This window comes from Sturnira hondurensis, unplaced genomic scaffold, assembly GCF_014824575.4.
Source record: "Sturnira hondurensis isolate 20B ecotype Veracruz unplaced genomic scaffold, ASM1482457v3 Scaffold0009372, whole genome shotgun sequence".
NCBI lineage: Eukaryota > Metazoa > Chordata > Mammalia > Chiroptera > Phyllostomidae > Sturnira > Sturnira hondurensis.
The window spans coordinates 231,198-247,673 of NW_028082003.1; the positions used below are offsets into that span (position 1 = coordinate 231,198).

The 16,476-nt window shown below is 39.9% G+C and overlaps 1 protein-coding gene across 1 annotated transcript in view; it reads right to left on the bottom strand.

Annotated features, from left to right (window-relative positions):
- IQCK (IQ motif containing K) overlaps positions 1–16,476 on the bottom strand; it is a 216,423-nt gene that overhangs the window by 82,888 nt on the left and 117,059 nt on the right. Inside the window, exon 8 of the mRNA XM_037057114.1 lies at positions 7,354–7,465. Within this exon, the coding sequence (XP_036913009.1) occupies positions 7,354–7,465 (112 nt within the window). The remainder of the gene's footprint in view (positions 1–7,353; positions 7,466–16,476) is intronic.

Below are 16,476 nucleotides of genomic sequence, written 5' to 3' on the forward strand. Positions count from 1 at the left end.
CCAAATTATTGCTTTTCTTTTTATCTTGATACTGTTTTCCTTAGCCATGCAGCAGCTTTTACTTTTGATGAGATCCCATTTGTTTATTCTTTCCTTTATGTCCCTTCCTCTAGAGGACGTATCAGCAAAAATATTGCTGTGTGAAATATCTGACATTTTCCTGCCAATGTTCTCCTCCAGGGGTTTAATGGTGTCACGGCTTATATTTAAGTCTTTTATCCACCTTGAATTTATTTTGGTGTATGGTGTAAGTTGGTGCTAGAGTTTCATTTCTTTTGCACATAGCTGTCCAGTTGTCCCAACACCATTTGTTGAAGAGGCTATCTTTACCCCATTTTATGATACTGCCCCCTTTGTTGAATATTAATTGACTGTAGAGAATTGGGTTTATTTCTGGGTTCTCTATTCTGTTCCATTGGTCTATGTGCCTGTTTTTATGCCAGTAACAGGCTGTTTTGATTACAGTGGCCTTGTAATACAGTTTGATATCAGGTATTGTGATCCCTCCTATTTTGTTCTTCTTTCTCAAAATTGTGGCTGCTATTCGAGTTGTTTTATGGTTCCATATAAATTCTTGAAGTGTTTGTTCTATGTCTGTGAAAGATGCCATTGGTACTTTAATAGGTATTGCATTGAATCTGTAAATTGCTTTGGGTAGTATGGACATTTTGATGATGTTAATTCTTCCAATTCATGAGCATGGTATATGTTTCCATTTGTTTGTGTCTTCCTTGATTTCTTTCTTCAGTGTTGTGTAGTTTTCTGCATACAGGACTTTTATATCCTTGGTTAGGTTTATTCCAAGGTATTTTATTTTTGTTTTTGCTATATCGAATGCGATTTTTCCCCCTGATTTCTGCTTCTTCTGTTTCATTGTTAGTATACAAAAATGCCTTTGATTTGTGGATATTGACTTTGTATCCCACTGTTTTGCCAAATTCATTTATTAGTTTGAGTGGTTTTTTGGTAGAGGCTATAGGCTTTTCCATGTACACTATCATGGCATCTGCAAACAATGCCAGTTTTATTTCCTCCTTTCTGATTTGGATGCCTTTTATTTCCTTTTCTTGTCTGATCGCTGTGACTCAAACTTCCAATACTATATTCAATAGAAGTGGTGCAAGTGGACAACCTTGTCTTGTTCCTGATCTTAGTGGAAAAGATTTTAGTTTTTGCCCATTGAGTATGATGTTGGCTGTAGGTCTTTCATATATGGCCCTTATTATTTTGAGGAATGTTCCCTCTATTCCCATTTTTCTGAGTATATTTATCATAAATGGGTGATGTACCTTATCAAAAGTTTTTTCCCCATCTATTGATATGATCATGTGATTTTTGTCTTTGATTTTGTTTATATGATGTATTACATTTACTGATTTGAGAATATTGAGCCATCCTTCCATACCTGGGATGAATCCCACTTGGTCATGGTGAATGACCTTTTTAATGCGTTGTTTGATGCAGTTTGCCAATATTTTGTTGAGGATTTTAGAGTCTATGTTCATCAGTGATATTGGCCTGAAGTTTTCTTCCTTTGTTGTATTTTTATCTGCTTTTCAAAGTAAGATGATGCTCGCTTCATGATAAGAAATTGGGAGTTTCCCATCATTTTGGAGTCTTTGGAGTAGCCTGTGAAGAATAGGAGTGAGCTCCTCCTTAAATGCTTTGTAGAATTCTCCTGTGAAAGCATCTGGTCCAAGGGGTTTTGAGTGACAGGAGTTTTTTCATTATTGCTTCAATTTCATCTGCTGTTATTGGTCTGTCCAGGTTTTCTGTTTCTTTTTCGTTGAGTTTTGGAAGATTATATTTTTCTAGAAATTTGTCCATTTCACCTAGGTTTTCAAATTTCTTGGCATACAGTTCTTCATAGTAATTTCTTACAATCCCTTGTATTTCTGTGGTATCAGTTGTAATTTCTCCTCTTTCATTTCTGATTGTGTTTATCAGTGTCCACTCTCTTGTTTTCTTAATGAGCCTACTTAAAGGCTTGTCTATTTTGTTTATCTTTTCAAAAAACCAACTCCTGGATTCACTGATCCTTAGAATTGTTCTTTTAGTCTCTATGTCATTTAATTCTGCTCTGATCTTGGTTATTTCCTTCTTTCTACTTCCTCTGGGCTGTCTTTGTTGTTATTCCTCAATTTCTTGCCGGAGTCGGGTTAGGTTGTTTGTTTGAAATGTTTCTGTCTTCTTTAGGCAAGCCTGTACTGCTATGAACTTCCCTTTCAGGACTGCCTTTGCTGTGTCCCATAAGTTTTGGGTTATCGTGACTTCATTTTCATTTGTTTCCAGAAACTTTTTTATTTCTTCCCTAATTTCAATCTTGACCCATTTGTTGTTTAATAGCATACCCTTCAGTCTCCATGATTTGCAGTGTTTTGCATTTTTTCCTTTGGGGTTGGTTTCCAATTTCAGTTTCTTGTGGTCACAGAAACTGCTTGGTATGATTTCAGTTTTCTTGAATTTGTTGAGACATGTTTTGTGTCCTATCATGTGGTCTATCTTTGAAAACGTTCCATGTGCATTTGAGATGAATGTGTATTTAGCTTCTTGGGGACGAAGGGCTCTATAGATATCAGTCAAGTCCATTTTATCTAGGGTGTGGTTTAATGCCACAATATCTTTGTTGATATTTTGTTTGAAAGATCTGTCCATTTTTTACACTGGGGTGTTAAAATTGCCTACTATAATTGTGTTGCTGTCAATATCTTTCTTGTGGTCCTCTAAGATTTTCTTTACATATTATGGTTCTCCTATATTGGGTGTATATATATTTACCATGTTAATGTCTTCTTGGTGGATTCTTCCCTTGAGTAGTATGAAGTGACCTTCTGGGTCTCTCTTTATGGTCCTTTTTTTTGAAATCTATTTTATCTGATAGAAGAATTTGTACCCCAGCTTTTTTTTTCTTGTCCATTTGCTGGGAACATTTCTTTCCATCCTTTCACTTTTAGTCTGTTATGGTCTTTTGACCTGAGGTGGGTCTCATGTATGTGTGGGTCATACTTTCTTATCTATTCTGGTATTCCATGTCTTTTGATTGTAGCATTTAATCCATTTATGTTTAAGGTTATTATGGAAAGGTAGTTATTCATTGCCATTTATGTACCTGTGTTTCTTTCTGTCTGTCTCTCTTTCTTCCTTTCCTTAAAGCAGTCCTTTTAGTATTTCTTGTAGAGTTGGTTTGGTGGAGGCATATTCTTTTAGATTTGTTTTATCTTGGAAGCTCTTTATTTGGCCTTCTATGTTGTTTGAGAATCTTGCTGGGTAAAATAGCCTTGGTTGTAGGCCTTTGTTTCTCATTACTTGGAATATTTCTTGCCATTCTCTTCTTGCTTGGAGTGTTTCCATTGAGAAGTCAGTAGCCAACCTTATTGGGGCTCCCTTGCATGTTACTTCCTTTTTCTCCCTTGCTGCCTTTAAGATTCTCTCTTTGTCTTGTAGTTTTGCCATTTTAATGATGATGTGTCATGATGTGGGCTTCTTTGGTTTTCTGTTGATTGGGACTCTCTGTGATTCCTGGATTTGTATGACTTTTTCTCTCACCAAATTAGGAAAATTTTCACCCTGGCTGGTGTAGCTCAGTGGATTGAGCACGGGCCTACGAACCAGACGATCGCGGTTCAATTCCCAGTCAGGGCACATGCCTGGGTTGCAGGTCAGTTCCCGGCAGGGGTCAGTTCCCAGTAGGAGATGCACGAGAAGCAACCATACATTGATGTTTCTCTTCCTCTCTCCTTCCCTTCCCCTCTAAAGATAAATAAATATTTTTAAAAATTTAGGAAAGTTTTCCATTATTAATATTCAAATAGGTTTTCTATCTCTTTCTTCTCCTTCTGGTATTCTTATAAGTTCAGAAATTGTATTCTGCATTTCCTCTTGGCCTTTGCTGATGGTTTCTATTTCCTTTCTCATGTTGATATTGTTTGGTGAGTTCATTGTAGCTCCCTTGTAATTTCTGGTAGCTCTTTGTAAGCTCTTTGAATTTACTGATAACCAGTGCTTTGAATTCAATATCTGATAGCTGACTTGCCTCTATTTCATCTAACATTCTTTCTGAGGCTTCCTCCTTTTCTTTCATTTGGGGATCGTTTCTTTGTCTTCCCTTTGTTTGTGAGACTCTTCTTGTTAGCCTCAGCTTCTTAAATTGATGTGTTCTGATTCCCTGGGTTTATGGTGTGGTATTCTGTGGTAGATACCTGTGAAATTCAGTGGTGTAGTCTGCTGCAGGAATGTTGGTGTTCTCAGCTTCCATGTACTCCTTTTTTGTGTGTACGTCTGATCAGTTGGAGGGGGAGGCAAAATGGTTTATGACAGCAGAAGAATATTTTATATTATTTACAGTCACAGGCAGTAGAGAAGAAATAGAAAATCTTCAGGCTATATATAGCGTTAACTGTAATGTTCAACCCAACTTGCCACTTTTAAGAATTGATGGACAGAAGATAAGTCTTTTATTGAGAAGGGAAGGCTTATGAGTTGTATCTAGAAAGCAGTGAGGTTGCAGGTGGTCAGATTCTGAGGTAAGGTGAGAGTAAAGGATAGTAAGTAGGTGAGGAAATTGAGCTAATCACTACAGTAGTAGAATTCAGGAACCTGTAAAGACGTCTAAGATCCGAGAGATGTGTTGTGAAGTAGTTACTGTTGTATAGAAGAGCTATTATTTACAATAATATTAGAGCAAGAATCATATGACAAACTCTATGTGATGTGTCTGAATGGGGGGTATGGAGGTTTGGGTAGTATGCCAAGGAAACAAGTGGTGTGAAGTATAGAATATTAGCAATACACTGTGGAGGAAAGAAAAGGGGAAACCTGTCAAATAATACGACATCACCAGCGAAGACTAAGAAACCTACAGAGAAAGAGGAGGAATACAAGAATACTATTAAAATGTAAAAGAAGTGAGTATAACAAAACAAAACATAATACAACTATGCAGCAACTTGAGGCTTCTCTGCTATAGCAAAGTGAAATTTGTCTCTCTGTCTCTATTGTTGAGATGCCCCCTCTTTGGGTCCCACTATTGTCCTTTCGCAGTTCCCAGTTGTTTGTGTCTGTTGTGGGTAAAATAAAACAAAGCAACAACCAAACAAACAAACCAACAGAAAAAAAAGCAGGAGAAAGGAGGAATAAGTGAAAGTTTGGGAAGAAAGGAAGGACTAAAACAGAAAAAATAAAGGAGAGGAACAAAGTATTGAAAGATAAACAATAAAATTTTAAAAATATAAGATTACTTAGGAAAAAAGTTGCTACACACACACACACACACACACACACACACACATACACACACACCAACAACAAACATCCCTTGTTTGTTTCAAACTGTCCAACCCAGTTTTTCTGGTGGCAGCAGGACCTCTCTGTGGGCTGGGGTACAGACACGCATGCTCACGCACTTGTGCCAGCCAGGCTGTCAGACTGGGGTGCGAGCACCCGCACATTCGGCAGGCTGCCTGGGTCCCGAGGGATCTGGCAGGGTCCTTCCCGGTCCTTCCCAGTCCTGTGGCGGGAGTCAAGTGCTCTCGTCCTTCCTCTGGATGGCTGCTGGGTTGGGTTGGAAGTAAGGCAAGCTGCTGTCGCAGAACACCTCAGTTCACTTTCCAATAAAGACTTCTCCACAAAGCCTGCCTTTCAGCCCAGCCCAATCCCCAGATGACCAGTGAGGACAATGCTCTTCTCAATTCTTACGGGCTGGAAGTCTGGCGAGCTGGCGACTACAGAGTTTGCAGTTGAACAAGGCCCTCTGTCTTTGTTACCCTTTACGTAAATTTAAGCAGACAGGTCTCTGCCCGGTATTGCCCAGCCTTGCTTAGACAGGGAGGGAGGGAATCAGTTCTCTCCCAAGGACTCTATAGCAGGCCCAAGGCTCCCACAGAGTCTGCTGTAGACCTGCTGGGTGCCGGGCTTCTGAAGCACCCTCTGTAGTAGGCTCCCCAGCGCTGGTCCCAGACCCTCTGTACCTGGGCCTCAGTGGCAGCACTGAGGCTGTTAGGCGCCAGCCCCCGCGGCCGCCACTTTACTCAGGTTCCGGAGTCCTCACTGACCTGTAGCTGTCTGGTCCCTCTGTCACACTCTCTGGTCTCTCATTTTCATAAATGCTGGGGAAGTGTTGGTTGATTGTGCTGTTCCTCAGAAGATCCACCAGAATTTTCTCCCAGGGGTATGGGAACTGGAATTATTCCGGTTCCCATACTGGAACAATTGTTCTGGAATTCTTACTCCGTCACCATCTTAAATCTCTCTCCTCTTTGCCCGTTTTTAACTGGATTGTTTGCCTTCCTGTAGTGGAGTTGTGTGAGTTCTTTATATATTTTCAAGATCAAACCTTTGTCCAAGGTATCACTGGTAAATATATTTTCCCATATGGTTGGTGCCCTTTTCATTTTGTTGATGTTTTCTTCAGCTGTGCAGATGCTTTTTAACTGGTTTTTTTTTCTCCCAAATTGAAACAACTACCTTATGTTTACCATTCATTTTCAAATTGTTTCAAAGGTCTGTGAGGTCTAATTATGGTGTTACCTTGATTGAGGGATTTATTTTCTGAATCTCTGGATTCATAAGGTTTAAAATAGGTAACATCACCCCAATTAACTTAATAAATAATAAATAATAAAATAAAAAAGGAAGTATCTCTGTAGTGTATGAGTTTAAGAAATGATTCAGTTAGGTGAAACATCAAAGGACACTTGGTGGCAGCAGGTTGTCCCTACTCTTACCTAGGCATTTTGGTCAACAAGAATAGAAGAAGTAAGAACCTGAAGCCTAGGTCATAAGAAATCAGACAAGTAACAATCAGGAGATTCCTAGGGTTTGGGTCTGATGGAAGAATTCAGGAAAATGTCTTGTCTCTGTGTTTCTCCTTGAGTATGTAACAGAAAAGAGAAAGAGAGCACCTACACCCCAGTCCTGGGTGGCCCACTGGCTCTGTGACCTCAGGCAAGTCCCTTGACCTTCCTGGGCCTCTATTTCTTTATATGTAAAGTGTAGCCTAGGGGTCCATCAACCAAATATGTATACACTGCCTGCTCTGTGCTAGGCATTGAACTAGAAACAGGTTTTTGTCCTCATGGAGCTTACACTCTAGTGAGGAAGACAAGTGACAGCCAAGTAAATAACAAATGTATGATCACGCATGAGCTTTGTAGAGCTTGAGACATGCAGGTCTTGAGAACCCCACACTTTAAAGAGCATAAAACAACTGGGAACCTAGCACCTCTTCAGCGTCTCCACCCTGGCAGACCATTAGACCCAGAAAACCTTATATTAACATGGATCCATGGGGCCCACCCCCAAAATATCCAGTCAGAATTCTGGAGATGAAGCCCTTAATGAAATTAACCAACCAACCTTTCCGTTCTTGTTTGGCCCAGAAAATTTTGACTCGTTCACGAATGTGCCTGTCCTCACGCAGTTTCTTCTGCCACTGACGTAATTCTTGAATTTCAGGATCACAGCGAACCTGGAAAATCCCCACAAAGCTTTAGTTCCCTTTCTACTTTTCTATGCCTCAGCTTGTTAGCCCTGCATAGAAAATCCCTTACAAACCAATTTGATAGACTTTTGATTCTAAATGAATTATCTCTACTCCTAAAAAGCTTATGTAAAATTTGAACATAAATGAGGTCGTGTGAAGATTTGCAATTCTCACAGTGGGTGGAAAACGTTCTAAATCCATGTTTTCCAATAGAAATACACTATAGCTATATATGTAATTTTAAATTTCCTTGCAGTCTCATTTTACAAAGTGAAAACAAGCTAGTGACATTATTTTTAAGAATATATTTTATCTGACCTTAGAGATCCAAAATATAATTTTGACATACCATCAATATAAAAACATTACTTATGAGATAATTTCACTTTCTGCTTTCCATATGAAGTCTTCAACATCTCATATATATTTATACTTACAGCACATCTCAAGTTGGCCTAGATTCATTTTAAGTGCTCAATAGTCACTTGCAGTTGGTGGTTATTTACTAGACAGCAGAGTTCTAAATTAATCACAGTTAATTTATCAAGCACAGTTCTGTTTAATACCAATTTATTGAGTGCCTACTGCATACGGGGATTTATGCTAAACACTGGGAATACTGATATAATTAATGGTAATTATAATTATTAGTTATATTTTATTATATAGCTCATATTATTCAGCATGTATGTCCCAGGCATTGTTTAAGTATTTTAGAAATTTTAATCAACAAAACAACCTAATAAAGCAGGAATGATTATTCCCATTCCACTGAGTTTAAACAGCTTGCAAAGTCACAGAGCTAAGAAATGGTAGAGTTGGGATTCAACCACAGACAGACTGTTCTGTCCTTGAGGGAGTCTAGTAAGAGGCACAAGATATACTGAAGTAAGACTAATGAGGTGTGGTGAGAGTAAGAATATCATAGGTACAAGGGAACACAAAGTGGGCACTGAACTCATCCTGGAATGGTCAGGAAACATTCACGGAGGAGGTGACCTATAGGCTGAGTTTTGAAGCATGAACTACAGTCAGAGGGGCAGAGGGGTGGGGCAGAGGGGGTGGAGTGTAATGGTCTTTCAGAGAGAAACCCAAGCCTGTGCAAAGGTGAAGAGGGCGAACAGTCTTGGCTGATCCAGAATTCCAAGGTGAGAAAGCAGTAGAGGACACAAAAACCACAGCCACTCACACCCAACTCCTTTCTGCTTCATCCTTCTACTTCTACACTGGCTGGAGAATACTCCTCATGAGGTGAATTCCTAGACTAAAATGGAGTGATTTTATGTATGTGGGTGTATATCAACTTTATTTTGAAATATATGTTAAAGTTTCAATGACTCCTGAGAGACAGCTTGAGAAATATATCCCCATGATAATGAATTCCTGGCTCAGCTCTTTAGATTAACCGTAAACACAGTCACTTTGGGGCATTCCTTGTTTAATGGACTCTGTTCATTTTAAATGTGGTAGTAGTTTTTTATATTCTGGAAGAAGTACCTATATTGGAACTAGTATGTGGAACTGAGGTTGTCACACACTGCAAGTCTAGATCAATGTGCCCCTTTCTAGGCAGTGGCCCTCTCCCATATAACCGCGGATCCTAGGTGCCCAAAGAGGTTGATTTCTGTGCTCTTGAAGCCACAACTCAGACCTGCTGACCTGACATCCAGAAACTGGAGTCTCAGCTGCTGAGAGGGATGCAGGATACGCTGAAGCAGAAATGGAAATCCCACATACCCACAGGATCCAGTGTTTTATGGGAAATGAATGAAGAAGCCCCAGAGAGGAAAGCGCAGGAGAACACAGGCTTGTCTAAAAAGGAAGTTCCTTCCCAGCTGTACTGCATGTGATATTGTCACAGTCAGGGGCCAACCTCCTGCTTTTCTGGAATGCCACTGGGTCTGTGGCTTCCTATTCTAGTCATTGGGATCCAAGTTTCCTACTGTGATCACTGCAAATATTTGAGTTTTTAAGTGCTTTTATTGATTATGGTATTACTGTTTTCCCAATTTTCCCCCTTTATCCCCCCTCCACACTGCCCCCCAACCCTCCAGCACTCCCCCCTCCTTAGTTCATGTCTATGGGTTGTATATAGAAGTTTTTGAATTCTCTGTTTCCTATACCATTTTTTATATCTCCCCATCTATTTTATGCCTCCTAATTATGCCTCTTTTTCCCCTGTACCTTTCCCACCCTATTCCTCCCTTACCCATCCCCATTGAACTCCCTCCATGTGATGTCCATTTCTCTGATTCTGTTCCTGTTGTGGTTGTTTGCTTAGTTATTGTTTTCATTGTTTTTTTTTTCTTTTAGGTTCATTTGTTGATAGTTGTGAGTTTGTTGTCATTTTACTGTTCATATTTTTATCTACTTTTTCTTAGATAAGTCCCTTTATAATTTCATATAATAATGGCTTGGTGATGATGAACTGCTTTAACTTGACCTTATCTGGGAAGCACTTTATCTGCCCTTCCACTTTACATGAAAGCTTTGCTGGATAGATTAATCTTAGATCTAGGTCCTTGCCTTTCATGATTTCAAATACTTCCTTCCAGCTCCTTCTTGTCTTCAAGGTTTCTTTTGAGAAATCACCTGATAATCCAATGGGTACTCCTTTGTAGGTAACTGTCTCCTTTTCTATTGCTGCTTCGAGGATTCTCTCCTTAATTTTCATCTTGGGTAACTTAATGATGATGTGCCTTGGTGTGTTCCTCTTTGGGTTCAATTTCTTTGGGATTCTCTGGGCTTCCTGGACTTTCTGGAGGTCTATTTCCTTCACTAGACTGGGGAAGTTTTCCTTCATTATTTGTTGAAATAAGTTCTCAATTTCTTGCTGGTGTTCTCCTTCTGACACCCCTATAATTCGGATATTGAAACATTTCAGGTTGTCCCAGAGAATCTTCAGTCGTCTTCATTTTTTGGATTCTTCTTTCTCCATCCTGATCTGGTTGGATGCTTATTTCTTCCTTTTGTTCCAAATCATTGCTTTGAATCCTGGTTTTCTTCCTGTCACTGTTGATTCCCTTAATATTTTGCTTTATTTCATTTTAGACATCTTTCATTTGTTCTTTCATTTTTCAACCAAGCTCAATCAGTTCTATGAGCATTTTGATTACCAGGGCTTAAATTCTTCATCAGATAGGTTGGCAATCTCCTCATTGCTTAGTCCTGAGGTTTTGCTCTGTTCTTTCATTTGGGCCATATTTCTTTGTCTTGGCCCAGCTGATAGGTTGTAAGGCAGTAGGGCCTTAGGTGTTCACTCCAGCAGGGAAGCCCTCTTCGCTACAAAACAGCACTGCCTAAGGGGGAGGGGACAGAGAGGAAGCAGTATAGCTCACCTGCTTATCTCTAGCACAGTTTTCATCTCTCCTGTGAGACTAGGAGAAAATCCCACTGCAGCAACCCCAACAGTAGCCCACAGTCAGCTCTAACTCTCAGTTTTCCCCTTAAGCCCACCAAGCTCTGTAGCCAGCCCCACCCCTCAGCTACCTCTCCAAGGTCTCTCTGAGTCAGCCGTGTTGTCTGTCCCCTTACTGGTCTAGTTGTTTTGGTTGATTTTTTCTTTCGTTCCTTGGTTGTTGGAGTTCCATGCAGTTTGATTTTCTGGCACTTTTGGTTGTTTATTGATTTTAGATTGGTTGTTATCCTCCTTTTGGTTGTGCAAGGAAGACGAGGGTTTCTACCTACACCTTCATCTTGGCCGGAACTCCAAATATTTGAGTTTTAACTTTTTAGAGACAACCACACATCCAACTGTGGGACACAAACACAATTCTTGAAAGGACTCAATTGAGTCTGGTTTCACTATCAATGATTTCACAGCTGCAGAACCACCATTCCCTTTTGTTTCTCCCTAGTCAATAGAGAGTTTCCATCTTTCTTCTCATTTAGTAATTTGACTTTGGGAAGCCAATTGCTCCCTCTTCCACTAGATTTTCATTAGAGTCACCAGTAACCCCAATTTTTTTAAAAAAACTGTGATAAAATACACATAACAAAATTTACCATTTTAACTATTTTACAGAGTACAGTTCAGTGGCATTAATGCATTCATAATGTTGTACAACGATCATCATTATCTAGTTCCAGAAGACTTTCACTACCCCTAAAAGAAATCCCATATGCATTAAGCAGTCACTCCTCATTCTCCCCTCTCCCTAGTCCCTGTCATCCACTAATCTTCTTTAGTCTGCATACATTATTTTTACTGTTTAGATCCAGAGTCTCTATGGATTTGCCTATCCTGGACATTTCATATAAATTGAATCATCTAATATGTTACTTTTTGTGTCTGCATTCTTTCACTGAGCATATAATACTTTCAAGTTTCATCCACATTGTAGCATGTGTCAGCACTTCTTTCCTGAACAAAATCCCATTGTATAGTTATGCCACATTTAGTTTATCCATTTACCCATTGATGGATTATTGTTAATAGAGCTGCTAAGAATATTCACGTACAAGTTTTTGTTTGAACATTTATTTTTGATTTTTTGAGTATTTACCTAGGAGTAAAGTTGTAGTTCATAATTTCAGGATTAATTTATTGAGAAATAACCAACTGCTTTTCACAGTGGCTACATCATTTTATTTCTACCAGCAGTGACTAAGAGTTCTAATTTCTTCACATCCTTGCCAATATTAGTATTTCCCAATTTAAAAATTATTATTATAGCCATCATAATGGCTGTAAAGTGGTATCTCACTGTAGTTTTGATNAAGTTTTTGTTTGAACATTTATTTTCAATTTTTTGAGTATTTACCTAGGAGTAAAGTGGTAGTTCATAATTTCAGGATTAATTTATTGAGAAATCACCAACTGCTTTTCACAGTGGCTACATCATTTTATTTCTACCAGCAGTGACTAAGAGTTCTAATTTCTTCACATCCTTGCCAATATTAGTATTTCCCAATTTAAAAATTATTATTATAGCCATCATAATGGCTGTAAAGTGGTATCTCACTGTAGTTTTGATTTCCATTTTCCTAATGATAATGACATTGAGCACCTTTTCATGTGCTCGTTGGCCATTTTTTCTTGTTTATCTTCTAGAAAGAGCCTCTCATGTTTGTTTGTTTTACAATTCTCACCGTAAGATATGTTCATTGATTTGAGAGGGGTAGGGGGAGAGAGAGAGAGATGAAAGAGTAACATCAATTCATTACTTCCTACCCACGCCCTAGCCAGCGTTGAGCCCACAACCTAGGAATGTCCCCTGACTTGGAATCAAACCTGCAACCTTTTTAGGGGGTATACAGGACAAAGCTTCCAACCAACTGAGTCACCTGGCCAAGGCTCCCATAGGTTTTTATAAGTAGGAATCTTGGGGAGGCTTCCTTCCAAGGCTTTATAATTTATTGAATGCACAAATTATTCTATAATTGTATAAATTAAGGCAATAATCAGCTGGTACAGAGGTATTTGAGCTGTGAGGTGTTGCTCACAGGTAGGGAAGATGAAAGAAGCAACTGCATGGACTTCTGAAATTAACCTTTCATAGAAGTATACATACTTCTAATTCCTTTTAGCTCAGTTGTTCCCCCTGCTTCTTGGCAAAACAGACAAAAACATAGCAACAACTATCCTCTCTGGATTATTCTCTGAAGGTTTCCTCATTGCTTTTGAGTAAAGGACTTACTATATTGCAGTTACTGGAACAGTGGCACAGTGCAAGCCCTGCAGCAATGCTCAAGAGAGTGAGCCTCCAGCCTGCTATTAGATGCCCCATACAATTTGAGAATCAAGGCTACTAGTGTGTGCTCAGGAGGAAGGGTCTGTGTGACTCATACAGTAGCTGCTTTTTAGTGAGGCAGTGTTTTCAGTGCAGTTCTAGAGAGGTCTTCTTCCAGAAAGCCCCATCTATTTTATTTTTTTTTACTTGTCTTTTTAATAATAAAGACCTATCACAGTACACACTTGAAAGAATGGAATTTCCCCCAACACCTCAGTTGGTGACAATTGACATAAAGTTCATCCAGCTTTTCTTGGTACTGGCTTACCCAAATAATCAGGAATGATTAATTTGCAAACAAATTTAAGGTAGTCAGTGAACTTTCCAATAATTTATAGGATTAAATTACAGCAAAGTTTGCTAGGCCAAAGACCATACTACTGCACAATGTTTTGGTATCTTAATAATAATCATTAATAATCAGAGCAGACATTTATGTGGTTACAGCTGCCCAGGTGATTCTAATGTACAGTCAAGGTTGAAAGCCACTGTTCTGGACTGCTCTGGACACCTAACCCCTCCACAAATGGCTCAAAGCACAGTCCCTAAACTAGCAGCATCAGCCATTACCTGAGAACTAATTTGAAATGCAAGTTCTCAGGTCACACCCACATCCTACTGACTCAAATAGTCTGGGGGTGGAGCCTAACAATTTGTGTATTAACAGGTTGTCTAGATAATTCTGATGCCAGCTAAAGTTTAACAACTCCTATGCTGTGCCCCCCATTAAATCACAGCTTCCTGGATCCCTGCCCCTTTGACAAGTTTGCTACTCTTTAAGTGGTGAGTCTACACCCCACCTTTTCAATATAGGTGAGCCTCTGAGCAAGTTCCAGAGTCTAGGCATCAATAAGGCTTGGAGATTCCATTTTTGTGGCCCTGTAATGTTCCTTCCATAATGTAAGAAAGTGGGTCTGGCCTCATGCAGGATGAGAAGCACGTGGAGTAGAACTGAAGTACCTTAGCCAATAGCCACCACCAACACCCCAGACATGTGAGAGAGGCCAGGGTGAACCTACCAATTCTGCCCATTCACCAGGTGAATGCAGACATGTGAGTTAAGGAGAAACCAGCAGAAGAACCACCCAGTTAACCAGTGAATTGTGAAAAATAGTCCATTTCTATGGTTTTTAAGTCAATAAGATTTAGCAATTCACACATAAACTTTTCCACCAAAGAAAAAGACTATATAAAAGTTGGGTGCTCCCTGGCTGGTGTAGCTCAGTTGATTGAGCGCAGGCTGTGAACCAAAGGGTCACCAGTTCAATTCCCTGTCAGGGCACATGCCTAAGTTACAGGCCAGTTCTCTCAGTGGGGTGTGTGAGAGAGGCAACCACATAATGATGCTTCTTTCCTTCTCTTTCTCCCTCCCTTCTCTGTAAAAATAAATAAATAAAATCTTTAAAAAAAAAGTTGGGTGCCTTGTATGCAGGGCTAGCTATGAAAGGCCTCACACTCCTTCTAGTGCTCTGCTGTTGCCATTGAGAAACTCTTTATAACTTTGAACAGGGGGCTCTGCATTTTATTTCACACTCAGCCGTGCAGATTATGTAGCCAGTTGTGCTAATTGGCAGTTTTCTCATTTATTTCTAGGAATTAGGTTTATCAGCTTTTGTCACATATAGGGCACATATTGTGAATGAGCAAATAAAAAGGGGTTTTTTACAGAGAGTCTGGTCAGTTGCCAAAGCATTTTGGGGACATACTAAGGAGAGCCCACTTGCAGATATAACCCAGAGTATATTTCAATAACTATGGGGCCAGGCAGGAGGAAAGGAAGGACCTGGCTTGGGAAACTAGGTTCCGAGCAGCCCAAACTCACTATTTATAGTGCTGTGGCCTATTTCAGCTTCCAGAGTAGCCCTGAAAATTGCCCTGAGAACTAGGTATAGAAACTGATAATAAAACCAGTCACCTTCATTTTGGGGTATGGTTCACACTGGGCACAAATACAGGTGTTTCTGATTAGCTCAAGGATGTTTTAAAAAACAGGATTATCTTTGACAAAAATAAAAATAAAAATATTAAGGAAAACTATCAGGAAATGATTAAGAATATATTCTTAGGGAAGAAAATGCACAGGTCAGGTCAAGTCAATGAAAAAGAGCAAACAGTTTTGAGGCCATAACCTTGTGCCAGGCACTATGCACTTGCTGTGCACAATTTCATTTATACCGTCACATATAACCCTACGAGGGCAGCACCATTATTATTCCCATTTTATAGGAAAAAAACGTGAGGCTTGGGAAAATGACGCAATTTATGGAACATGCCAGACTTGGTAAGCCAGGATTGAAAAGTGTAGCATGGCACTTGACTTACCCAGCTGTTACCTACAGAACTGCTCCTCAAACTTCAGCAAAGACTCCTCTGGGAATCTTGTTTATAGGAGACTATTCTGTGTGATGTGGGCCCAACTCCCACTCGGAGATGCACAGGACCCACACCCACGGATAGGTTCTCCCATGGGGAGTCAGGCCTGCATGTACCTATGCCACTTTGAGACTTGCTTTTTGCTAAAACTCCCTCACCCGATATTGAGGCATCAAGTGCTTACTGTAACTTCCTAAAATCTGTGCTGAACCTCCTCAGTATGTAGTGTAACTGGTTCAACCACTTTTGCCCTTGATCTGCAACATCCTTCTCTGTGATGTGATTAGGGGCATCCTCTCCTTTGTTTTCTGTAAAAGGTAACCACCTAAAGTGAACCTCTGCATAGTAAATAAGGACCATCATGTAATGTGCCCAGAAAAGCAATAAAAGCCTGTCAAGGCAAGGGTCAGGGCACTCTCCCCTTGAGAGAGTGGCTCTACCGTCCCTTTCCCTTCACAGGACTCAGTAGTCCATGTGAATTTGTCTCGTGTCTAATTCACAATGTCACAGACCCCACAAGCTGGGGTCTGCATTATTGTTAAGATGCAGATTCTGATTCAGGAGGCCTAGCTGATGTATTTTAAGCAGTTGCCACAAGGAAGATAATACCACTTGTCCATGACCACAGTTTGAGAAGAAAGGATGTAGATAATATAATAGTTTTTCCCTGCTTCTATTTTCATCCACCTGCAATCTATTCTCTCTATTGCATCCTGAGTTGTGTGAGTTTCCAATGCTGCATAATAAATGACCTCCCTATTTGGCAGCTTAAACAATAAACTCATTGTCCTGTACAGTTTCTGAGGGTCAGGAATCTAGGTGCCACTGAGCTAGGTTGTCCTGGCTCAGGGTCTCTCACGAGGTTACATTAGGATATGAGCTGGGCTGTGG